Source organism: Saimiri boliviensis, chromosome 5, assembly GCF_048565385.1.
Source record: "Saimiri boliviensis isolate mSaiBol1 chromosome 5, mSaiBol1.pri, whole genome shotgun sequence".
Classification (NCBI taxonomy): Eukaryota; Metazoa; Chordata; class Mammalia; order Primates; family Cebidae; genus Saimiri; species Saimiri boliviensis.
The window spans coordinates 50,048,267-50,075,362 of NC_133453.1; the positions used below are offsets into that span (position 1 = coordinate 50,048,267).

The following is a 27,096-nucleotide window of genomic DNA, read 5'->3' on the forward strand; positions in this document are numbered from 1 at the left end:
TTTTGCCGTGCAGAAGCTGTGGAGTTTGATTAGGTCCAATTTGTCTATTTTGGCTTTTGTTGCCATTGCTTTTGGCGTTTTGGTCATGAAGTCCTTGCCTACGCCTATGTCCTGAATGGTTTTGCCTAGATTTTCTTCTAGGGTTTTTATGGTGTTAGGTCTGATGTTTAAGTCTTTAATCCATCTGGAGTTAATTTTGGTGTAAGGTGTCAGGAAGGGGTCCTGTTTCTGGTTTCTGCACATGGCTAGCCAGTTTTCCCAACACCATTTATTAAACAGGGAGTCCTTTCCCCATCGCTTGTTTTTGTCAGGTTTGTTGAAGATCAGATGGTTGTGGGTATGTTGTATTTCCTCTGAGGCCTCTGTTCTGTTCCATTGGTCTATATCTCTGTTTTGGTACCAGTACCATGCTGTTTTGATTACTGTAGCCTTGTAGTATAGTTTGAAGTCCGGTAGTGTGATGCCTACTGCTTTGTTCTTTTTGCTTAGAATTGACTTGGCTATGCGGGCTCTCTTTTGGTTCCATATGAAGTTTAAGGTGTTTTTTTCCAGTTCTGTGAAGAAGGTCATTGGTAGCTTGATGGGAATAGTGTTGAATCTGTAAATTACTTTGGGCAGTATGGCCATTTTCATGATGTTGATTCTTCCTAACCATGAACATGGAATGTTTCTCCATCTGTTTGTATCCTCTCTTATTTCGTTGAGCAATGGCTTGTAGTTCTCCTTGAAGAGGTCCTTTACGTTCCTTGTTAGTTGTATTCCTAGGTACTTTATTCTCTTTGTAGCAATTGTGAATGGCAGTTCATTCTTGATTTGGCTCTCTTGTAGTCTATTACTGGTGTATAGGAATGCTTGTGATTTTTGCACATTGATTTTGTATCCTGAGACTTTGCTGAAGTTGTTTATCAGTTTCAGGAGATTTTGGGCTGAGATGATGGGGTCTTCCAGATATACAATCATGTCATCTGCAAATAGAGACAATTTGATTTCCTCCTTTCCAATTTGGATACCCTTTATTTCTTTTTCTTGCCTGATTGCTCTGGTTAGAACTTCTAGTACTATATTGAATAGGAATGGTGAGAGAGGGCATCCTTGTCTAGTGCCAGATTTCAAAGGGAATGCTTCCAGTTTTTGCCCATTCAGTATGATATTGGCTGTTGGTTTGTCGTAAATAGCTTTTATTGTATTGAGATATGTTCCGTCAATACCTAGTTTATTGAGGGTTTTTAGCATAAAGGGTTGTTGAATTTTGTCAAAAGCCTTCTCTGCATCAATTGAGATAATCATGTGGTTTTTGTCTTTGGTTCTGTTTATGTGGTGAATTACGTTTATGGACTTGGGTATGTTGAACCAGCCTTGCATCCCCGGGATGAATCCTACTTGATCATGGTGGATGAGCTTTTTGATATGCTGTTGCATTAGGTTTGCCAGTATTTTATTGAAGATTTTTGCATCTATGTTCATCATGGATATTGGCCTGAAATTTTCTTTTCTTGTTGAGTCTCTGCTGGGTTTTGGTATCAGGATGATGTTTGTCTCGTAAAATGATTTGGGAAGGATTCCCTGTTTTTGGATTGTCTGGAATAGTTTCAGAAGGAATGGTATCAGCTCCTCTTTGTATGTTTGGTAGAATTCAGCTGTGAACCCATCTGGACCTGGGCTTTTTTTGGGTGGTAGGCTCTTTATTGCTGCCTCGACTTCAGACCTTGTTATTGGTCTATTCAGGGTTTCAGCTTCTTCCAGGTTTAGGCTTGGGAGGATGCAGGTGTCCAGGAATTTATCCATTTAGAAGAAGAATATTTTAAATGAAAAAGAAATAAAGAAAAAGATTAAAAACCATTAGAGATAAATTGACAAATATTGAAGATGAATGAAGAAGATTCAACCACAGATAACCAGAATCTCTGAAGAAGAAAAGTAAAAATAAGAGAACAAAACAAATATTTAAAACTATAATTGAAGAAAATTTTCCCTAAATAATAATATGAAACTATGTGTTGAAAAACGCACTATGTAGCTGAGGATATTGACCTAGAACAACCAACAAAAAGATGTATTTCTGGTAAGATTGATGAACTTGAAAAAAAAAAAAAGAAAATATTCCATTGGATATGAAGTCAAAACCAGCAAGTGATTTGTAAGGGTAAGAAAATTAGATTATCATCATATTTTTACAATAATACTTTATGGCAAAAGAAAACAGAATAACATACTAGAGAGACTCAAGTAATAAAATACGAACCAACATTAAAATGTTCAGTTATTAAAGCCACTGAACAATATTTACAATGACTAGGTTACCAGGCATCCACACAAATGAAGACAAAAACTTTGATAATATTGCTTTTTAGCCCTTCCTAAAGACTCTACTAGTGAATGAGTTTCAGATCATTAAAATAATTCGGGATATCAACATGAGGACTGGTGGTATACATTAAAGACAGTAAACTGAAACTAATACTAAGTGTGAGTTAAGAGAGAGCATAACATGTAAAGGCTATATTCACACACAATACAGATATAGCACTGCTATTAAAAAACAGGGTGAGAGAAAGGAGATCATATGAGAAAAGTATTTTGAGCTGTTTTTTTGTACTTATGCTGTTGGTGGTAGTATGTGTATTATTATTCTGATCCTGTTGTGTGTGTAATGTGGAATAAAGTTAATGAGTAATAATGAAATATTCTAATTCCATCTGCTATGGTGTCACTGGTCTTTACCCCCTAAATTTATATATTGAAATCTTAACCTCCAAGGTGATAGAATTAGGAGGTAGGGCCTTGGGTAGGTGATTAGGTCATGAGAGCAGAGCCCTCATGAATGGAGTTAGTGCCCTTATCAAAGATGCCCCAGGCAGTGCAGTGGCTCACACCTGTAATCCAGCACTTTGGGAAGCCAAGACAAGCAGATCACCTGAGATCCGTAGTTCAAGGCCACCTTGACCAACATGGAGAAACCCTGTTTCTACTAAAAATACAAAATTAGCTGGGCGTGGTGGTGCGTGCCTGTAATCCCTGCTACTTGGGAGGCTGAGGCAGGAGAATCACTTGAACCTGGGAGGCGGAGGTTGCGATGAGCCAAGATTGTGCCATTGGGCAAGCCTGGGCAACAAGAGCGAAACTCCGTTTAAAAAAAAAAAAAAGATGCCCCAGGTAGTTTGTTCACCCCTTCCACCAGGTGAGGATGCAGTAAGAAGGAGCCATCTATAAACTGGGAAACAGTCCCTCACCACATATGGAATCTACTGGTATCTTGATCTTGGACTTCCCAACCTTTATAGCTGTCAAAAATAAATATCTACTCTTTGTAAGCTATCCAGTTAATGGTATTTTGTTATAGTACCCCAAACAGACTGTCATCTCCTATATACCTGGGAACTAGGAATCTTGAGATGGGGAAAAGTGATTCAATGTAGTATAAAGAAAGCTAAGTAAAAAACCCCATAGTCCTGAACTTTAGAAAGGTCAGTATAATCATTAGATATTTTATTTGTAGAGTTATATCTATATGTGTACTTATAAATAGGCAGGTTTTCTAGCTCTGCTACTGAAAAGTTGCAGAAACAATAACCAACCAGGTAGAACCAAGCATTAAGGACTGGATTGTAGTCTTGAAAATCTTATTTCCCAAAGGTTTCCCTTTGAAATCTAATTTCAAAGAAATCAGGACTTTTTGGAGACAGGGCTGATTCCATGTCTAGGGATGGAACCATACAAATGAAATGAGCCTGGAACATCTGATATCAGATATCAAAGAAATAGCAAAAATTACTAGGGTAAGTCAAAAGGGCACGGGAGCCAACTTGAAGAGAATCCTACTCGTTGAAGACAGGACAACTTTAGCTTCAGAAAAAAAAATAAGTTATAATTGCTATTCATTGAAATCTTATTAAATATATAAAAATAACTTCAAAAAAAAAAGCAAAGAATTGTTCAACTTCAGAGGATGAAAAGGAACCAATTAATTATCTTGAAAACTGGCAAATTAGGGGAAAAGAACCAATTACTTATCCTGCATTTTCTGCATGAACTACACCACTGGGTAGCCAAATGGAAGATGAGGGGATCTATTTCCTTATCAAAGTTGTCCAACTAATACATGAAAAAGAAATCATGTAATCTGAGTGTCAACGTTTTGCAACCTCTAATGAATTAGTGGATCTAGATATCAACAGTTACTAATGTCACAGAAAGAGAGTCAGCCAGACATTGTATGCCTCCTGAAAAAAGAACACACACAAAACCTATAGCCTCACTGAAAGGGATAAAACCCAATTCTGAGGAAATCTTTGAATCCAGTTGCCAGGTTTCAGGAAATACAGAGAACAAAGGCCCATGCCAAACTGTACCATAAGTACTAAAACAGTGATACGCAGCTGTGGGAAACTACATATCAAATAGCTCTAGTTCTTCAATAGATAAATCATAAGGAAAAGACAAAGTAGAAGGGTGAACATGGAGATGTGAGAAACTTAAAGGACATTCAAAACAATTATTAATGGGCAAACATGTATACTTGGTTCATACAACTATAAACAAACACATGAAAGTTTGTTGAACATCCTATGAAAATCAGGATGTTAGATATTTTTGGAGGAGGGAGAGGTTTGAAATTGGGATAAGGCACAAGGAGAGCTGGAGTAGCTGGAAAATTCTACATCTTGATTTGGGTGATGGCTACCAGAATGTCTGGTGTATAATAACCCATTAGAGCATACATTTATTTTTGTATAGCTTTCTAAATCTGTTTTACTTCATGATAGATATAAAGATTAAGAGTTATAAAAATCTGTTTAACATAAAAGATCACTATCACAACAAAGAGAAAATTTTAACAAGATTCTCCCATTTGTATTACTCAAGATTGAAAATAATGAAAAGCACCTATAATATTTTCAGTGCTTATTATATACAGCAAAAAGTAGAAAGAGGGAAAACTAGAAAAAGGCAAGAATCAGGTGAAACAGGGAAATGGAGGGCAAGAAGAATAACCTCTAAATCTTAAAACAAATGCAAGAAAATTAGTGTGTTTAAAGATGAGCTGTTTGCCCTAAAGTGGGCTTAGATTTTACATAGAGGAATACATCTTGATGAAGCCCTCATTACTTAGAAGATTTGGCCATTTGAAACTCAGGGCATAAAATCTTCCTTGGCCTGTTCTAACCTTGCTTTAATTATTGCTGAAAGAAGTTAAGAAGCTTAAATTTTAAATAGATTGTTTTAAACATCAGTGTTAGGCAAATTATCTCTAAATGAAAAGAAAAAAAAAGCAGTGTCACAAAATCCTAATGCCAAGATATATGAACGTGCAGTTTGAGGGACACACCCACAATGTGGTTAGGAGAGACAAATTCTAACCTGCAGAATGCATGCCTGAAAAAGGAGTCTACATCCTCCCTCTTTCCTTCCATTCGATCCACTGTCTTAATGGCTTATCCTGCCTGTCATTCCAAGTGGCAAGTAACCTAGTTAACTGAGCTTTCTCACACTGGACCATCTGGATTAGTCACTGCTCTTTCTACTCCACCTCTTTTTTTATTTCCTTTTTCTTTTTCTGCCATTCCTACTGTCTTTTCCTTACTTTCCTCATGATAACCATCCTCCTTTGTCTAAATTTTCTTCTTTTATTTTGAGAATAAAAAGTATTTGTGGACAGGCAGAGTGGCTTGTGCCTGCAATCCTAGCACTTTGGGAAGCCAAGGTGGGTGGATCTCAAGGAGTCTGAGACTAGCCTGGCCAACATGGTGAAACCCCATCACTACTAAAAAAAAATACAAAAAAGAAAAAAGAAAAATTAGCTGGGCGTGGTGGCGTGCACCTGTATTTCCAGCTACTGGGGTGGCTAAGGCATGAGAATCACTTGAACCCAGGAGGTGGAGGTTGCAGTGAGCCGAGATAGTGCCACTGCACTCCAGCCTGGGCAACAAAGCAAAACTCCATCTCAAAAACAAAAGAATGAAAAGTATTTGCAGTTTTGCTATTTAGGAAATTGAATGATTTAACATAAAGATGTTATCTCAATCTATTGAACAGGATTAATAGAGGAAAAATCCATAATTGGTATAGAAGCAACTCCCATTTTGAGTCAGTGTGTATATTTCAAAAAAGAAAACACATTTGTCAAAGTTTAGAATAATGAATAAAACTCATTTATTAAGTCACCATAAAATTTCGGATTACCATTTTCACACATTTATGAAGGCTCTGGGGAGCTGTCAAAAATATCACCATAGTGATTCTCCACTGCCTATTACTATTCCAGTTTTTGTCTTCTATGAAACCACTTCCCACTATAAAGACTAAAAATACCAGACACTCACTACACCACTTTTAGCAAGGGTATAGGCTACCAAAATGGGAGCCTATAGCCTTGCATGGCGTCTGATGAGACTGTGACTGAGGAGTCTGACAAGAAGGTGAAGGTGAGAGCTTCCAAGAGTCTTTTTTTCCCTTCTCAAGAGATGAAAAGCGAGGTAGTCCTTCCTGTATTTGGTTGTGACTATGTGAGGATCCAGTGTCAGCAGCAAGGACAGCCTTTTTCAATTACCAAGGGAAAATCTTAAGGACAAAGGCCAACAGGCGGAGAGTGGTGGAGTAGAATGCTGAAAACAGCCTGGGTCCTTGGGAGCATGCTTAATCAACTGAATCAGCTGGCTTTGGGACTTCTGTGCACGTGACATAATAAATGTTTTTGTTGTTTAAGACACATTTAGTTATAAATTTTGTTGCTTGTAAATGGAAATATCCTAGCTAATACATACCTTGACAATACAGGTAGAGTTCTTGACCCTATTGAGAGGACAGAACTCACAAATCACAGTAAACTAATGTAATAGAATAAAGGGGGTGGATAGGGGAAGTAACTGAAATGTACCAAAAAATAATAATTATTAATTTTCATCTAACTTTACAGACTTCTGCATAGTGCAAGCAAAAATATATCTAATTTCAGGTAGATGGACTTTATAGGCAAAATATGATTAACGACATTAACAAAACTTAGAATTACAGTCATCCCTCAGTATCTGTGAGAGACTTATTCTAGGACCTCCCATGATACAAAAAGAGACAGTCAAGTCTCTTATATAAAATGTTGTAGTGAGTACTTGCATATAGCCTACACTCATCTTCCCATACAATTTAAATGTCCTCTAGTTTATTTATAATAACTAAGACAATGTAAATGCCAAGTAAATAGTTGTTATACTGTATTGTTTAGGGAATAGCAAAAGAAAAAAGTCTGTATGTTTTCAGTATAGATGCAGTCATCTTTTCTTTTTTTAAAAAAATATTTTCTGTCACTGGTTGAGTGAAGCCATGGATGCAGAACCCACGGAGATGGAGGGGCTGACTATGTATTTGTTGAATTATTTATACATTCCACGTTCCATGGTCTCTTTTGAAACATGACTAATCTAGAAATTGTGATTTTGTTATAGAAACAGTGTAGAACAGATAGATTCCATTATGTCAGTTTTCTTTGTAAAATAAAATACTAGGAGCAGCTAGATTATAACTTTCTCACACTGGGTTGTGTTGTCTTTGACATTCCACTCCTATGACCACCAATAACGTGCTAGAGAAATAGAGAGTGAAAGATCTGTATAAAAACTCTATAATACACTTGAATGTAGCCAGATATAAAGCATACAGAGACAGCAATATTAAAAAGAGTGGCTCTGGAGAACTGACTTAAAAAAAAAAAAAGAAAGAGAGGGAGAGGGAAAGAGAGAGAGAGAACATATAAGTAGAAGAACAAAAATCTGAGACAGTGTTATATTTATCTCTGTTCCCCAACCTCCACCCACCCCTTTTTAAAAATATTTGAGTTCTTTCCAAAAACACATGAAAGAAAATAGATTGAAGAATTTTCTGCATAGATTGTGATTGCTAGGGATATTCTAAAGTACATGATCAAGAACTGAAAGAAGAGACAATCCCAATGTCTTCACTGAATTGAAGGACTACTGAATCATACATAAATCTCTTTCATTATCAAAAAATGATTAAGAAAGGCAGTAAGTAACTTAATTTAAAAGGATATCTGCTATTTGTAGGTTTCCCTGAAATAAAATAATCTTTGAAATGTAATTCATCTTCTCTTACTGCAAATCGTCTTAAAAGAAATTACCCCAGTGCAGGAAGAAAAAAGAGAACACTAGATTGTAGAGAATGGCTGATTGAAAAATTGTTTTCTAATCGTGTGTTAGTTGCAAAGAAAACTTTGGCAAAGGCTCCTCAGGAATCAAGTGAAAGGGAGTGATGGGATTGGATGGTGTCAAGGCAACTAGGGTCCCAATGCTGGGAAATTTTATTTATAGTACGATCCTAAACTTGCTAACTGAAAATTGAATCTATTTCTTTTTTACTTTTTGTTTTATTTGTTTACTTATTTTTGAGACAGGGTCTTGCTCTGTTGCCCTGATTGGAGTGCAGTGGCATAATCATAGCTCACTGTGGCCTTGAACTCCTGGCTCAAGCTATCTTCCCACGTCAACCTCCTGAGTAGCTGGGACTACAGGTGCATGCAACCACACCCAACTAATTTTGTGTGTGTGTGTGTGTGTGTGTGTGGTAGACACAGAGTATCACTATGGTGCCTAGGCTAGTCTTGAACTCCTGAGCTGAAGTGATCCTCCTCTGTTGGCCTCCCAAAGTGTTAGTATTATAGGCATGAACCACTACACCTGGATACTTTTTAAAAAAATAATAAATAACTGGTGACCAGTTTCCTATATCTTAGTTACCTTAAATGCTCTCTTAGATGCACTGTATTTGTTCAACTTTGCTTTTTTCAGATTAACCAATTACATTTTTTCCCATTAATACTATTTTATAGTCATCATTCAGTAATCACCCCTTTTGAGTATGTTTTCTCACCACTAATACAGCATAGTCAAAAGAATATTTGCTTTAGAATCATAAATGTAAATCCCAAAGCTATATATCAGACCTACTGAATAAGAATCTGGAGATGGGACTTTCACTCATATCAAAATTTGAGAACCACAACTTTAAAAAATTTCATATCTCTCAACTTATGGACATTTAAAACATTTTTTTTTACCAAGAGATTTAGCAATTTATTATAGAGGACATATTACCTATTTATTAATAAATTATATTTATTCAAATCCTTTCCAATATCATTTCTTTTTGTTGGAATAACCTATTTATCAGTGTTGACATGACTTACTAAAATTACTAAACTAGTATATGGCAAGTCAATTTCAAAACATTTTCTAAATGAAATATGCTAAGAAAAGCATGATACAACAAACCAACTTCCATTTTTAGAGAAGTCTTACTCTGTTTTTTCTCTTAATGTGCAAAATTCTAAAACTGGGGCTTTTTTAAAGAAAGAAATGATGACACATAGCATCTGTAACCTTTATGGTATTGGCTGGTATTATTGCAATAATAGACTAAATTTTCTTTATGAAAGAACCTAAAGTAGTAGAACTTTGCCTATTTTCTTCTAACTTACTTAATTAAATGTTCTACCTAAAAACTAAGTGAAAGCTCCTAAATAATTTCTCACATGAGCACAATTTTACTTCTGATTCATAGTGACTGATTATAGCCCTATGACAGTTACAGAAAATTAATTAGTTATAAAAAGCAAGAACCCTAGAAATAAAAATGCAGAGGTTGAAAATTGAATTGTCATCTTTTTCACATCACATGGAAATAGTCTAATGGAATTAAAGAATCTGAGACTTCTTGTTCCAAAACGGTAGGATATAAGCAAGCTGGCTTCAATATTTTCTACAGAAACCCCAAAACAAATATATAGCACCTAAGATTATCTGTTATATTTATCTCTGTTCCCCAACCTGCACCCACCCTTATTAAAAATATTTGAGATTTTTCCAAAAACACATGAAATAGATTGAAGAATTTTCTGCATCGATTGTGATTAATTATCACCAGCAAAATTCCTGAACTCAAATATGAGGATGAGACAGTTCCTAAAGCCACAGAGAAGTGAAAAAATTACAAGCAGGTGGTAAGAGAATTGAACTTCGATATCTACAATGCACCTCTCCTCAATCTGCCTGTCACCAAGTGTGGTATTTCAGGCACTGCTGATGCTTTCCAGGGTTTGAGGCAGGCAAAGAACTCTTGCCAGGGAACCCAAGATGATGAGAAAGCTGATTGTCCACCTCAGTTTCACTTTTTCAGTGTAGAAACTGTCAGCCAGGGAGAAATATCCTGGAGAACAGCCAGAGATAGGGACAAAAAGAAAGAACACCATCCTACTTAAAAACTCTGCTGTGGGAGTTGGCCAAAAGAGATCTCAAATCAGTGACTGATCATCAGCACCATGCTATAGGATGGTTGTTCCACAGGTCCCATGGACACAAACTCCTAGCCAGCCTTTCTACACTAGCAGACTATCTCCGTTGGGACCTACCTCATTTGGGACAGGTGGCACTCTGGTTATTTACTAGTACCAGGCAAACAGGGCTTAAGGTGCTATCCAGTGCTGAAAAGAAGATAGGCTAGTTGGGGGTGTAGGGAAGAATAGCAACAGATAAATTATGAAGAGTCTCTAAGCAAACATGTATAGTAAAAACCCAAACAAGCCAGATAGAGAACATTGGAATAAATAACTAATTCTTCAATACAAAGACATAGATATAGATTCACAAGAAACTATAGCAAACAAAAACCATGACCTCTCCAAAAAAAATAAGAACCACTGACTAAACCTACAAAAACAGTGCTATGTGAACTCTCTGAACAAGAATTCAAAGTAGCAGTTTTAAGTAAACTTAGTGATCTCTAACACAGAATAGCAATTCAGAAATGTATCCGAGAAATTTAATAGAGATTAAAATAATTTCAAAAATCAAACAGAAATCTTGGAACTGAGAAATACATTTGCTAAACTGAAAAATTCATTAGAGCCTCTCAACAGCAGAATGGATTGAGCAGAAGAAACAATCAGTGAGCCCGAAGACAGACTATTTAAAAAGACATAGCCAGAGGAAAAAAATGAAAAAAAAAAATGAAATGAGGAATCAGTGAGCCTGATGATAGGCTATTTGAAAAGACATAGCCAGAGGGGGAAAGAAATAAAATGGAAGAAGATCGCCTATAAGATATAGAAAGTTACCTCAAAGACCAAATCTATAGCCTGGGTGCAGTGGCTCACACCTGTAATCCCAGCATTTTGGGAAGCCAAGGTACACAGATTACTTGAAGCCAGAAGTTTGAGATGAGCCTGGCCAACATGGCAAAACCTTGTCTCTACCAAAAATACAAAACTTAGCGGTGTGTGGTGGCACATGCCTGTAGTCCCAGCTACTAGCAGGGCTGAGGCAAAATAATTGCTTGAACCCAGGAGGCAGAGGTTGCAGTGAGCCAAGATGCACCACTCCACTCAAGCCTGGGTAACAGAGCAAGACTCCATCTCAAAAACAAAGAACAAATCTGAGAACTATGGGTGTTAAAGAAAGAGTTGGGTAAGAGCAAGAGGTAGAAAGCTTATTCAGAGAAATAACAGAAACATTTCCAAAACAGAGAGATAACTATCCAAGTACAGGAAGGTGAGAGAATAACAAACAGATTTGACCTTAGTAAGACTACTCCGGGCATATAATAATCAAACCCTCAAAGAGCAAAGACAAAGAGAGGATCCCAAAAACAGCAAGAGAAAAGAAACAAATAATATACAAAGGAGCTCCAATTTGTCTGGCAAGAGACTTCTCAACAAAACATACAGGCCAGAAGGAAAGGGGACATTTTCGAAGTGCTGTTAGAAAAAGAAAAAAAGCCTGCTATCCAAGAATACTGTATCCTGCAAAGCTATCTTTCAAATATAAAAAAGAGATAAAATCTTTCCCAGAAAAATGTTCACAGAATTCACCACCAGACCTACCTTACAAGAAATGTTAAAGAGAGTTCTTCAATCTGAGAGGTAAAAACACTGAGTTATACATAGAAAATATTTGAAAGTTTAAAACCCACTGATAAAATTAAATATACTCACAACTTTAATATGAAGCCCAAAAGACAAATCTATGAAAAACAATCATAGTTACAGCAACCTGTTAAAAGGTAGGCAATATAAAAATATGTAAACTGAGACAACATAAAATCAAAATGTGTGGGAAATTAAATTAAAGTTTAGAGGTATTTTCGTATTTTCTTTATCTTTATTTTTTGTGATGTAAGTTGTCATCTCTTTAAAATAACTTGTTATATTTATGACATGTTTTTATAAGGCTCATAGTAACCATAACCTATAACAGATATGCTAAAAATTAAAAGCAATGATTAAAACATACTTCCAAAGAAAATCACAACCACAAAGAAAGACAGTAAGAAAGGAAGAGAAGAATTAACCAGAAAACAAGCAACGAAATGAACGTAGTATTTCTATCAATAATAACAATGAATGTAAATGAATTCAATTCACCAATTAAAAGGCATAGCGTGGTTAAATGGATAAAGAAACAAGACCAACCTATAATATGCCACCTATAAGAAACTGACTTAAGCTATCAAAATACACAAAGATTGAAAGTGAAGAGGTGGAAAAAAAATAGTCCATGCAACTAGAAACTAAAAAAGAGCAGGAGTACCTATACTTATATCAGACAAAATGAACTACAAATCACAGTCTGCAAACCAACATAAAGAACATCACTATAAGCTGGGCACAGTAGCACGCACCTGTAGTCCCAGCTACTCAGGAGGCTGAGGTGGAAAGATTACATAAGCCCAGGAGTTCAAGGCCAGTGTGGGCAACACAGCAAGACCTTGTCTCTAAAAAAAAAAAAAAAAGAAAGAAAGAGGAAGATAAATACATAATGGCAGACAGGTTATTTCATCAAAAGGATATAGCAATTAAAGCTCCCAAGTATGTAAAGCAAACATTCATAAATCTAAAGGAAGAAATAGACTGCAATACAACAACAGTAGAGGACTCCAACACTTCACTCTCCTCTGTAATGGACAGATCATCCAGACAGAAAATCAATTAATAAACATTGAAGTTAAACTACACACTAGATCAAATCGCCTTAATGGACATTAATAGAACATTTAGCAGACATTAATAGAACTGCTGCAGATAGTATACATTCTTTTCATTAGCACATAGAACATGCTGCAGAATAGACCATATCTTAGGCCACAAAACTATTTTAAACAAATTCAAAAAATGTAGAAATCATATCAAATATATTTTCTGACCATAATGGAATAAAACTACAAATTAATTACAAGAAGAACCTTGAAAAACACACAAACACATGAAAATTAAACAACATGTTTCCAAATGACCAATGGGTCAATAAGAAATTAAGAAAGAAATGTAAAAATTTCTTGAAACAAATGAAAATATAAATACAACATACCAAAATCTATGCGATATAGCAATAAGAGTAATAAGAGGGAAGTTTATAGCAATAAACACCTATATCAAAAAAGTAGAAAGACTTCAAATAAACAACCTAACAGGGCACCTCAAGGAACTAGAAAAACAAGAACAAACCAAATCCCAAATTAGTAGAAGAAAAGAAGTAGTAAATATCAGAGCAGAACTAAGTAAAATGGAGACTATATATATGGATCAATAAAATGAAGCTGTTGTTTTGAGAAGATAAAATCAACAAACTTTAGCCAGACTAATTCAGAAAAAAGAGAAGACCCAAATAAGTAAAATCAGAAATGAAAAGGAGACATAACAACTGTGACCACAGAAATACAAGATATCATTAGAGACTATTATGAACAAGAAATCACCAACAAAGCAGAAAACCTAAAACAAAAAATGGATAAATTCCTGGACACATAAAACATGCCAAGATTGAACCATGAAGAAATTAAAAACTTCACAAAACCAATGATGAATAATGAGCGTGAAGTCATAATAAAAATTAAAAAAAAAATTTCCCATCAAAAAAAAAGCCTAGGACCTAGTGGATTCACTGCTGAATTCTACCAAACATTTAAAGAATAACTAATACCAATTCTACTCAAACTCTTTTTAAAAATTAAAGAGGAGGGAATACGTCAAAACTCATTCTAAGAGGCCAGCATTACCTTGACACCAAAACCAGACAAGGACCCACACACAAAAAAGAAAACTGCAGGCCAATATCTCTAACAAATCTCAAACCCCAAAATCCTGAACAAAATACTATCAAACTGAATTCAACAACACACATAAAGATCATGTATGCTGGCTCGCATCTGTAATCCCAGCACTTTGGAAGGCCAAGGCAGAAGGATTGCTTGAGCTCAGGAGATTAAGACCAGCCTGGGTAACATAGTGAGACCCCATCTCTACCAATAATAAAGTAAAAAAATATTATCTGGGTTGCATGGCATGTGCCTGTAGACACAGCTACTCAGGAGACTGAGGCAGGAGGATTACTTGAGTCAGGGAGGTTGAGGCTGCAGTGAGCCATGATCATGCCACTGTAATCCAGTATGAGTGATAAAATGAGGTTCTGTCTCAAATAATAATAATAATCATCATCATCATCATCATTCACCATGATCAAGTGGAATTCATCCCAGGGATGCAAGGACAGTTCAACATACGCAAATCAGTGAATGTGATACATCACATTAACAGAACCAAGAACAAAAACCATATGATAATTCTAATACATGCTGAAAAAATATTCAATACAATTAATTATCCCTTTGTGATAAAAACCTTGAACAAACTGAGTATAAAAAAAAATCTCAAAATAACAAGGGCCATAGATGACAAACCCATAGTTAACATTATATTGAATAGAGAAAAATTGAAAGCCTTTTCTCAAAGATCTGGAACAAGACAAGTATGCTCACTTTCACCACTTTTACTCAACATAATACTAAGAGTCCTAGCAAGAGCAAATAGGCAAGAGAAAGAAATAAAGGACTTCCAAATTGGAAATGAAGAAGTCAAATTAGCTTTATTTGCAGATAGCATAATTTTTTACTTAGAAAAATCTAAAGATTCCACCCCCCCCCAAAAAAAAAACAAACTGTTAGGAATAGTAAATGAATTCAGTAAAGTAGCAGGATACAAAATCAACATACAAAAATCAATTGCATTTATATATACTAAAAGCACACAATCTGAAAAAGAAATGAAGAAAGCAACACCATTTATAATAGCTACAAAGAATATAAAATACCTAGGAATCAGTTTAACCAATGACATGAAAGATCTATAAAAGTAAACTATAAAATGGTGATGAAAGAAATTGAAGAATTCATGGATTGGAAGAATTAATATTATTAAAATATCAATACTGTCCAAAGTGATCTACAGACTCAATACAATCCCTATTAAAATACCAATGACATTCTCTACAGAAATAAAAAATATCCTAAAATTTGTATGAAACCACTCAATATTCAAAATAGCCAAAGCAATCCTGAGCAAAAAGAACAAAGCTGGAGGCATCACACTACTTGATTTCAAAATATATTTACAAAGCTATAGTAGCCAAAACAGCAGGTATAAAAGCAGACACACAGACCAATGGCACAGAATAGAGAACCCAGAAATAAGTCCACACATTTAGAGCCAACTCACTTTCAACAAACATACCGAAGACATACAACGAGGAGAGGACAGTCTCTTCAATAAAATGTGCTGGGAAAAATGGATAACCATATGCAGAAAGATGAAGCTAACCTCTATAACTCACCACATATAAAAATCAACTCAAGATGAATTAAAGACTTAAATCTAAGACCTGAAACTATGAAACTACTAGAAGAAAATGCTTCAGGACATTGATCTGGGCAAAGATTTTTTTGGTAAGACCACAAAAGTACAGGCAACCAAAACAAAAATAGGCAAATGGAATTACATCAAGCTAACAAGCACCTGCATAGCAAAGGAAACGATCAACAAAGTGAAGAGACAACAGACAGAATGAGAGTAAATATTTGCAAACTCTGACAAGGGATTAATAATCAGAATATATAAGGAGCTCAAACAATTCAATAGCAAAAAAACCCCAAATAAACTGATTTTGAAATGAGAAAAAGATCGGAATAGACATTTCTCAAAAGAAGACATACGAATAGCTAACAGGTATATGAATAAATGTTCAACATCCAAAATCATCAGGAAAATACCAATGAGATATCTCACCCCAGTTAATTTTTTTTTGTTTTTAATCAAAAAGACAAAATAACATATGCTGGCAAGGATGTGGAGAAAGGAGAACACATGTGCACTGTTGGTGCAAATGTAAATTAGTACAGCCACTATGGGAAACTGTATAGAGGTTCCTCAAAAAACCAAAAATAGACCTACCATGTGATACAGAAATTCCACTACTAGGTATATATCCAAACAAAGGAAATAAGTATATCAAAGAGATATTTGTACTTTCATGTTTATTGAAGCCCTATTCACAATAGGCAAAACATGAAATCAACCCAAGTGTTGATCAATGAAATGAATAGATTAAAAAATGTGCTATATAAACACAATTGAATACTATTCAGCCATAAAAAAGAATTAAATCCTGTCATTTGCAGCAACACGAATGGAACTTGAGGCCATTATGTTAAGTGAAATAAGCCAAGCACAGAAAAACAAATATTACATGTTCTTATTTATATGTGGGAGCTAAAAAAGTGGATTTCGTGAAGAGTGGGTTGGTGGTTATCAGAGGTAAGGGGAAGGTGGGAGGGGATGAAGAGGGGTTGTCTTTTTTCCCCCCCTTTCTGTTTTAGTTTGGAATGCTAGAGTGGATTAGTCACTTCAGACCATCATGAGACAGGTTAGTTTTACCCTACTGTTGATGTGTTGTTGCCATGGTAATCCTGTGCAGTATAAGAGGAACCACAAGTTCAGACATTTGTTGTATGTGCTTGGCTGAGGAGCCAATGAGGCAAAGCTAGCATCTGTGGGATTATGACTAAATGCCTCTAAGTCAGAATCCCACCCAGGTGGAACAATAAGGAAAAAGGTTTAATTGACTCACACAGTTCCACATGGCTGGGGATGCCTCAGGAAACTTATAATCAAGGGAGAAGGGGAAGCAAATATGTTCTCCTTAATATGATGGCAGAAAGGAGAAGTGCCAAGCAAAAGGGGGAAAATCCCCTTATAAAACCACCAGCTATCATGAGAACTCACACACTATCACAAGCATAGCAGCAAGGGGATAATCACCCCCATGATTAAATTACCTCCCAGTGGGTCCCTCCCAAGACATGTAGGGATTATGGGAACTGCAATTCAAGATGAAATTTGGGTGCAGACACAGCCAAACTGTATCATTCACCCTAGCCCCTCCCAAATCTCATGTCGTCACATTTCAAGACACAATCATGCCCTTCCAATAGCCCCATTCCAGCATTAACTCGGAAGTCCAAGACTAAAGTGGCTTTGCAGGGTACAGCTTTCCTCTTGGTTGCTTTCACAGGTTGGCGTTGAGTGTCTGCTGCTTTTCCAGGTACACAGTGCAAGATGTCAGTGGATCTACCATTCTGGGGTCTGGGGGAGGGTGGCCCTCTTCTCACAACTCTACTAGGCAGTGCCCCGGTGGGGACTGTGTGTGGGGCCTCCAGCCCTGCACTGCCCTAACAGAGGTTCTCCATGAGGGCTCCATACCTGCGCAAACTTCTACGGAAGTTCCCAAACCTCAATTTTTTAAAAAAAATTATTTATGTTTATTATACTTTAGGTTTCGGAGTACATGTGCAGATCATGCAGGCTTGTTGCATAGGTACACACATGGCAATGTGGTTTGCTGCCTCCATCCCCCCGTCACCTACATCTGGCATTTCTCCCCATGTTATCCCTTCCTGACCTCCCTACGCCTGCTGTCTCTCCCTTGGTGCCCCCCTCAACAGACCCCAGTGTGTGATGCTCCCCTCCCTGTATCCATGTGTTCTCATTGCTCAACACCTGTTTATAAGTGAGAACATGCGGTGTTTGATTTTCTGTTCTTGTGTCAGTTTGCTGAGAATGATGATTTCCGGATTCATCCCTGTCCCTACAAAGCACACAAACTCATCGTTTTTTATGGCTCCATAGTAGTCCATGGTGTATATGTGCCACATTTTCCTTGTCTAGTCTATTGTTGATGGGCATTTGGGTTGGTTCCAGGTCTTTGCTATTGTAAACAGTGCCGCTACGAACATATGTGTGCATGTGTCTTTTTTTTTTTTTTTTGAGACGGAGTTTCGCTCTTGTTACCCAGGCTGGAGTGCAATGACGCGATCTCGGCTCACCACAACCTCCGCCTCCTGGGTTCAGGCAATTCTCCTGCCTCAGCCTCCTGAGTAGCTGGGATTACAGGCACGTGCCACCACGCCCAGCTAATTTTTTGTATTTTTCGTAGAGATGGGGTTTCACCATGTTGACAGGATGGTCTTGATCTCTTGACCTCATGATCCACCCGTCTCGGCCTCCCAAAGTGCTGGGATTACAGGCATGACCCACCACACCCGGCTCACAAGTGTCTTTATAATAGAATGATTTATAATCCTTTGGGTATATACCCAGTAATCGGATTGCTGGGTTAAATAGGATTTCTGTTTCTAGGTCCTTGAGGAATTGCCACACTGTCTTCCACAATGGTTGAATTAATTTACACTCCCACCAACAGTGTAAAAGTGTTCCTATTTCTCCACATCCTCTCCAGCATCTGTTGTCTCCACATTTTTCAGTGATAGCCATTTTAACCTCAGTTCTTCACTTCTGTGTACCTATAGGCTCAACACCATGTGGAAGCTGCCAAGGCTTGGGGCTTGCACCCTCTAAATCAATGGCCTTAACTGTATATTGTCCCCTTTTTAGCCAAAGCTGAAGTTATAGCAGTTGGGACAACAGAGTACCATGCCCCAAGGGTGCATAGAACAGCGTTGATGGGGCCCTAGGTGCAGCCCAGGATACCATTTTTCCCTCTTAGGCCTCTGAGCTTGTGATGGGGGTGGGGGGCTGCCAAGAAGGTCTCTGACATGCTCTGAAGACATTTTCCCCATTGATTTGTTGATTAACATTCGGCTCCTCTTTACTTCTGCAAATTTCTGCAGCTGGCTTGAATTTCTCTCCATTAAAATGAGTTTTTCTTTCCTATCACATCATCAGGCTACAAATTTTCCAAACTTTTACACTCTGCTTCCTCTTGAACACTTTGCTGCTTAGAAATTTCTCCTACCAGGACCAGGTGCAGTGGCTCACGCCTGTAATTCCAGCACTTTGGGAGGACAAGGTGGGTGGATCACGAGGTCAGGAGTTCGAGACCAGCCTGACCAACACAGTGAAACTCTGTCTCTACTAAAAATACAAACATTAGCTGGGTGTGGTGGCACACGCCTATAATCCCAGCTACTCAGAAGGCTGAGGTAGAAGAATAGCTTGAACCCACGGGGCAGAGGCTACAGTGAGCTGAGATTGTGCCACTGAACTCCAGCCTGGGCAACACAGCAAGACTGTAAAAAAAAAAAAGAATTTCTTTCACCAGCTACCCTAAGTCATCTCTTTCAAGTTCAAAGTTCCATAGAACCCATAATTTATAAAGGAAAGAGGTTTAATTAACTCACAGTTCTGCATGGCTGGGGAGGCCTCAGGAAACTTACAGTCATGGTGAAGGGGCAGCAAACATGTTCTTCACAAGGCGGCGGGAGAGAGAAGTGCTGAGCAAAGGGGAAAAAGCCCCTTATAAAACCAATAGATTTAATAAGAACTCACTATCATGAGAACAGCAAGAGAGTAACTACCCCATGATTCAATTACCTCCCCCTGGGTCCCTCCCACGATGTGGGGATTATGGGAACTACAATTCAAATGAGATTTGGGTGGGGACACAGCCGAACCATATCACCCTATATTCAAACTCACTGGTTCTTTCCTCAGCTATGTCCCGTCTACTGATAAGCTCATTGAAAGAATTCTTTATTTCTGATGAGGTGCTTTTAACTTCTAGCCTTCCATTTCAGTTTCTAAATCATTTTCCCCTTTCTGCTGAAATTCTCTCTATATATTCATGCATGTCGTTCACTTTTTCCACTAGCTTTTTAAGCATATTAATTATAGCCCAATATATAGGTCATTTCTGAATCTGGTTCTGTTTTACCTTTTTTCTCCTCTCTGCTTTTTTGGGTGTCTTTTTTGATCAAATGATGGATATCATACACAGTAGAATAGTAAAGACTGAGGTAAATAATATTAAGGTCCAAAAATAAACATGCTGCTTCTGTCTGGTCAATAACGTGGGTGGTTGAGTCAATCTGGTCAGGAGTTGTGCTGAATTTGGGTTTTATTGTTATTACTGCCCTCACTGTACCACAGGCTTTATTCAATTTCCTCTAGCAGGGGGTTGCTATTGCACTGCCTTAATATGGAGTCTAGAGTGCTGGGGAGTTTTTCTCAGTGCCCTTCACTCAGCTTTCAGCAGTGCTTGCATGCCTGTGTTACAGAGAGGTCTCTCCCTACACTCTTTTTCCTCCTTACTAGTTGACTGGTGTCGTTTGTCTCTGGTGCTTGGCTTGTGGTGGAAAAAAGGGGTTTTTCACACTCCTAGCCCTGCCTTGGTTTTAGGCAGGCCCTGTGCACCTGAGCCTTAGATGTGGGGGTTTCTCAGTACTCCTGACATTTCCCCACTGTAGCCAAATCCTTCCTTTATCTGTGGTGGGTCTTGAGTGAGAGATGGTTTCCCAGTAGTAGCCAACTTCAACTTTCTGTCGGTTCAGGACACTGAGCCCTATTGTTTCCTGCTCCTGCTGCTCCCCAGAGGGCAGAAGGTTCGTGCTCCTATCTCTTCTTCAGAAGCAGGGGGTCTTTGCCAGGACCCTGCTGGTGGTAATGCTTCCTGCCCTTACCCCAGTGGATAAGGTTTTCATACGGGAGAAAGGTTTGGAGAGGTTAAGTGGAATTTCATGATTGTCCTCCGGTGACAGAACGTCACCTCCTAATATTCTTGTCATCTCCAGAAAAATATTTATTGCTCATAGAGAGAAACGTAGTGTTTCAATATACCTTCTTTACAGATATTTACTAAGGATCTGTGATATAAATAGCACTTTAAATATTTAGTAAATTGCTGTCTGCTTTTGTTTCTCTACCAGATATATCTGCAGGAAAATACATTAATCATTCAACAATCCACCTGTTTCTGTTAGCTGCTTTCCACAGTGGCATCCAAAATTAAACCAAATGAAAATGAAGGTGGTTAGGTAAAAAAGCTGTCTTGCAAAAAGCAAGTGCACACCTCACCTGGGACTATAGGAAGGAATTGGATCAGGGGCTCTGCTGTTTCTTTAAAGATAAGCTTCACCCAAGTGAAGATGGTTTATTTTTAAAAATCATCCCTCTGAAGAGTCCCTTACAAGGACATTTCTGAACTTTTCAAAAGCCATACATGGTGTACACATGGTCCCATGCGCTTAAGGGCAGTTGGTTAAACCTTCCTTTGAGGGCAAGGAAGGCCTCGTCCATCCTACTCAGAGTTTTAGGAAAAATGAAGCTTATCTATCTTTCAAAGGATAATTTATGTTACTTCGGGTTCTCTGAGACATCTCAGCAAAAGACCAGAATTAGAGAAGACTGTCCTAGTTAAGTATGGAATACTGAATCAAATTAATGGGTTACATGGCCTGTGGAGGGAATGTTCTTTAAAATATATATATTACTATATCTCCTAATTATCAGTATTAAGACCATTCAAGTTATACATTAACTTAAAAATATATTACATTAAAAAACTTTTTTTTTTTTTTTTTTAACATGAGCGAACTTTAAGAAAACCTTAAAGGAACATTTTGCAGCCCCTCTGTACTCTGAAATGTGGTGTCCGAGATTAGACACACAAGTCAGTGTTATTTAGGCGGCCACATTTCCAATTTGTTATTTTGTTACCAAACGAAAGTAAAAGGGAAAACAGAAAGGTAAAATAAAGAAACTGGCTTTTATGTATTTATTCACAAAAAGGGCGTTTGCCGAAACCTTCCCATTCACAGGCTGTCACTCACAGGCGCTCGGAGAACTCAGCCTCCAAATCCGGCAGGTCACAGGTCAGCCAAGTTTTAAGAAACACTCCGGGAGAGCGACCCCTTCCTCTCTGCAACTCCCAGCCCCGCGCCGAGGGCGGCGGGACGCTGCCGAGAGGTCCCCGGGGGAAGATGAGGCCCTGGACGCCCCGCTGGGACGTGCGGTCCGGAGGCCGAGGCCGAGCGTGCGCCCGAGATCGCGTCACCGAAATCCCTTCCGGCCTGGGCAGGCCGAGCCCCGAGGCCGCGGGCGGCGGCCGGAGCCAGGGGCCAGACTCTCCCTCCGCCCCGGGGAGGCGGGGTCTCCGCCTTTCCCGCGTTCGGGCCTCACCGCCCCCTCCGTCTTCTCTGAGGCTCCGCGCCACTTCCGCTCCTTAAGGCCGAACCGGCCCCTTAGGGCTCGGGTCGTGCGGAGCTGACCCCTAAGGAAATGCGGTCGCGCCACGGGCGGTGGTGGCTGCTGCTCTGGCTGCCGCCCCTGGCCACACTGCCCGTGCGCGGGGAGGCGGCGACGGCGGCGGCGGCGGCGTTGTCAGGTAACCCGGCCCCGGCGGCGGCGCGCGCGTGCTCGCTCCCCGGCTTCGCCGCCGCCCCGCGGGCGCGCTCTGTGGTCCGGGCGGCGCCGCGAGGCCTCGGGACCGGGCGGGTGCTCTCTTTTCTCGCTTCGGGGTCACCTCGCGGACGCGGCCCACACCCGGGCAGGCCCCGCCCGCCCTTCCTGCTTTCTTGGGCCTCTTTGGTCTCTCTCCTGGCAGTTGGGCATTTTATATTTTAGGACTAGAAGCAACCGCGCAATCCAGTCGCCCAATTCGCTCGTTTCACAGCAGCAGCCGAAACTCAGAGAGGTTTTGGTTTGCCCAAGATCACACAGCTTGTCACGAGCACCGCTGACCCTAGTCTCCAGACTGTCAGCACACGGCCTTTTGTACAGTGCATCCATGCGCGTTGAAATCCTTGTTATTTCACTATCTAGTATTCCTTTGGTCGCAAGAGTAGAGAAGGTAAGAGCTTTACCTTCAGAATCCGACGAAAGTCTCCTGCCCCTGACTGGCTGTTGTGACCCCGGGCGAGTAACGCAACGGGTCCCACGTGAGCCGCCGATGATGAGGCCTCGCGAGGGTCCGTGGTGTTTGCGTAAACAGCGCCGGGCGCACGGGAAGCAGCAACTGGTCGGCGCTGCTAGCGTTAGGGGCTCGCCACGGAGTGGGCTCAGGATCCTGGCACACTGGGGAAGGATCTGGAAGGACACCTGGGGAAGTCACCAACTCCGGACCTGCTGCTAGCTTACCATGCGCTTCAGTTTTAAAAGATTTCCTGGATGCACTCTCTACCCACTTCCCTTCACTGCGTTGGCCACCCTGGTTGCAAGGGAGGCTGCCAGGTGTATTCTTTTAGCTGGGCATGGCCCTCCCTCCAGTTACACCGCGGTTTTTTATCTAAGGATGAGTGAGAGACTGGATGTTGATGAGGTCGTTATCAGATTCTGCCACAGCTACCAACTGAGGGAACCTTGCAGTGAGTTACATGTTGGGCAACTGTTGGATACCGGTTTTCATTGAACAGACATTTGTCGAGTGTTCATTATGTGCTAGTCAGTGTTTTAAGTGCTTTAAGTGCAGTATCGATCATATTTAATACTCATAGAAGCCCTATGGGGGAAGGTACGATTTTATTCCCTTTTTATAGACGAGAGAACAAAGCCTTGGTAGTAAGAAATACAATTATGTTCTGGTGAAAATATAAAACACAAATCTGCCTAAGCAGGAAGGTTTCTGGGCACGGCAGCAGGGAGAAAATTCGAAGTAGCCTTAGACCAGCACCCAGTCATTACCTTCCGCCACAACTGTGGTATAACCTTGGTCCAGGCACAGAGTCGTTATGGACCATAGTTTTCTCATGAGTAAAATGAAGATGCTTTTACTGAAGAGTTTCCAACATTTTCCTCACCTCAATGAACCTGGTGTTTTTAAAATTTTTATGTTACCGCGCTTAGTATAGTAGTAACAGCCTGCTTCTGTTTTGTTAATCAAAGACACACATAAATGCTTATTGGAGCTTCTGTTCTGAGACATGCAGGATGCCCATTGAGTTGACTAAAACTAATCCACAGCTAAGAAGAAAGGCAACTTCTGTAGCCTTACAGGGATGCTTGCCATTCCAATAGCCTTTCCAGTAGGGACTGAAGCGCCCAGCATCCTGTAGTTTGCCAGTGACACTGTGTTGGAAGCTCTGGATTAGACGAGGCCTAAGAACTATTGCTGCTCTTTAAAAGTCTGGTTTCATGAGGACCCTGAGAGGAAACAGCTGGTACTTTCTTTAAGCGAGAGGCTTGGATTAGGTGATACTTAAGGTGCCTTCCTGTTCTAACATTTTGTCTTGAATAACACACCCTTCAATGGAATGAAGAACATTCAGACCACCACCAGCTTTCTGTCACTATTTAGAGAAAAGTCGGAGACAGTTGACACAGAAGGAGCAGGTAGTTGTCTGACTGAGAGGAAGAGAAATGTCAAAGAGAAATGGAAGAGTTTCCCATAATTTGCAGCCAGTTAGTGAGATCTCTAAAAACCATGTGTTGTCCTGAGATGAAGTTCAGGCCGTGGCAGTAGCTTCCCAGGCTTAAACTATGGTAGCAGTCCATTTGAAACCACAACTTTAAAAGTCATCTGTGAAGAAAGATCTGGGCTTGAAGTTAAAGACTTGAGTGTGCATTAGTATGTACTAATTCGAGTTTCGTTCTCACATTCTTGAAGAAATAAAAAGATTATTCAGGTTAAAAAAAACTGAGGTTAAGAGAATAGTTTATCACTTTGGTGCCTCATGTTAACTCCTTTGAAAAGGTGAATTTATAAAAAACAAATACTAAGAAAAATCCTGACTCCATTTGACTTCTCACAAGTAAAAACTTGTTTTTTTTTTGCTTTTTGTGTTTCCTGCTCTTCTCACTCCCCTTCCTTGTGCCCAAAGAAAAGCAATTATAGGGCAAATGGAGACATTTGTCATATAATGTAATAACTATTTATATTATGATGCCATTGCAGTTTCATCCGAAGATAGTTTTTTCCCCCACATGAGGGGGCCATGTCAGTTTTCAGGAGGAACATGGGTGAAATATTTTTATGTTGGGAGTTAGGTTCTGCTAAGATTTGAGGTGTATGTGTGTTTTATTTTTAGCATATTCTGTAAGTAGGTTTAAGCGCTACCTGCCCTCTTCTGATGTTTTGACTGAGGATTTTTTTTTTAAACTGTATATATGACTCAACTCTTTAACTTAAATATATACTTACATTTAGGAACACTAATGACAAAAGTACTACAAAGGAAATAATTGAGCTTATAATTAAAGTAGGTGACATGCAGCTGTCCCTTTTTTATACTAGATATGTAGTTCTAAAGTTAGATTAATTGAATATTTATAAATCAACTGGGATTTAAAGTGATCTAAGGAATCTGTCTCCTGGATTAAGGGAACCCCGACTTTCTGAACCATTTGGTAATGTAAATAATTAATGTCTCCTGTAGCATTTTAGTGGTTTGAACACAACTATCCAGAAATATACTGTTCTCTAGAAGTCAGGTTAATTGAAAGGATAAGGGAGCCTGCTGAGGATGGCAAGAAGTTAAGAACAATCATACCCTGCCAGGCTTAGAAACCTGTCTTTCCATAGTAAGGATGGCGTTCAAGGTTGATCCCACAGTGCTCCTCAGTCCTTGGGAGATGTAGGCCAGGGATAGCCTACAATTCCAGATCTTTCTCCCAATCTGATTCAGGCTTGAGGAAGTGACTACCTAGGTTATGGAGCACCTTCCAGGGTAGGGACATATTAAATACTTCAGCCTTAAGTAGAAGCGGTAGCTTTCCTTAGGCAGGTAGTGTTCCTTTTTGATCAAATGAATGATTATTGTTAGTTTTTTAATGAATGACTATTGTTAGTTTTTTTTAAAAAAAAATTCCTAGAAACTCTTGTTTCATTTCCTGGATTGCATTATAAGGGTATTGTTGTTGTTCTAATTTTAAAATTTTTATTTATTTATTTATTTTGGAGACTGGATTATAAGACTGGCTCATTTTTGTATTTTTGGTAGAGACAGGGTTTCTCCATGTTGCTTAGGCTGGTCTCAAATTCCTGGCCTCAAGTGATCCTCCTGCCTTGGCCTCCCAAAGTGTAGGGATTACAGGCGTGAGCCACAGCACCAGCCTGCTATTGTTTTGATATGTTTGAGTTTGCCTGCATTTGCTACCAAGAGGTTCTATCCGATTAGAATTAACCAGCAATAACTGGGGCCTCATGATTAAGTGAAACCCACAGAGATGAAGGCAGCTTCATAGCATTCAGTGTCAGGGCGTAATCAGTGATAGAGTTCAAATAAGCAGTCAGACTGGCTCCATTTCCTATTTCCCACCCTCAGTTGGATAAGGAGATTGAAACTGAACAGTGAAATATCTCTAGAATAAGATTGCTAAAGGGAAGAGAGACATAAGAAATATATAGCCTTTATAATCAATCCAGAGTTGGAAGATCTGTTCTCTCTAGGAAGGCCTTGGGCCAGCTGTGACAATAGTCTTGTGACAATCACTGTCTTTTGCCTAGTCCAATTGGCCCATGGCTTACTGAACTGTCTTGAAGCTAGGCTTGTGGCTTCTTGTGGCTGAATTTCCGGTCCCTTATTTAGGAATGCCTGTGCGGGTTGATTGAAACTTATTCACCTTGGGAGAGAGGTGATAAGAAAGAAGGGCAGTCAGGGGACCCATGAAGCACTGACACCTTGTCTGCGTAATCTCATGGATTATGTACATTCCACATCAGCTTCACCTCAAAAGCCAGAGGCCACTCTGGAGAATTTGAGGGAACACAGCTGTTTGCAACATGCTTTTACTAGTTTGTCTATAGGTACGAATAGTCAGTACAACCTCCTTTCTTCCATGCTATCCTTAATCTGGTTGAAGACTGAGGGAAAATGCAGAACAAGTTTTCCTCACTCCTAACCCTAACCCTAACCCTAACCCTAACCCTAACCCAGAATACACTGAGGTATCATATATGAGCCAAATAAAAACAAGCTTAATGCCACCTCTTCTTTCTGCCCTCCTTTATTCAGTGAGGGGCAAGAAGATGGTCC

The 27,096-nt window shown here is 39.3% G+C and overlaps 1 protein-coding gene across 6 annotated transcripts in view; it reads left to right on the forward strand.

The window, feature by feature from the left end:
- The first annotated feature begins 22,304 nt into the window (after window positions 1–22,304).
- Window positions 22,305–27,096, forward strand: part of NEMP2 (nuclear envelope integral membrane protein 2) — an 86,368-nt gene continuing 81,576 nt past the window's right edge. For 4 of the 6 annotated variants that reach the window (XM_074399353.1, XM_039469877.2, XM_039469878.2 and 1 more), the window contains exon 1: window positions 22,305–22,511. In XM_074399353.1, the coding sequence (XP_074255454.1) occupies window positions 22,406–22,511 (106 nt within the window). In that variant the 5' untranslated portion in view covers window positions 22,305–22,405. Of the gene's footprint in view, window positions 22,512–22,574; window positions 22,977–27,096 lie in introns of those variants that run through there. The other 2 variants (XM_074399354.1, XM_074399355.1) reach the window with 2 other exon arrangements.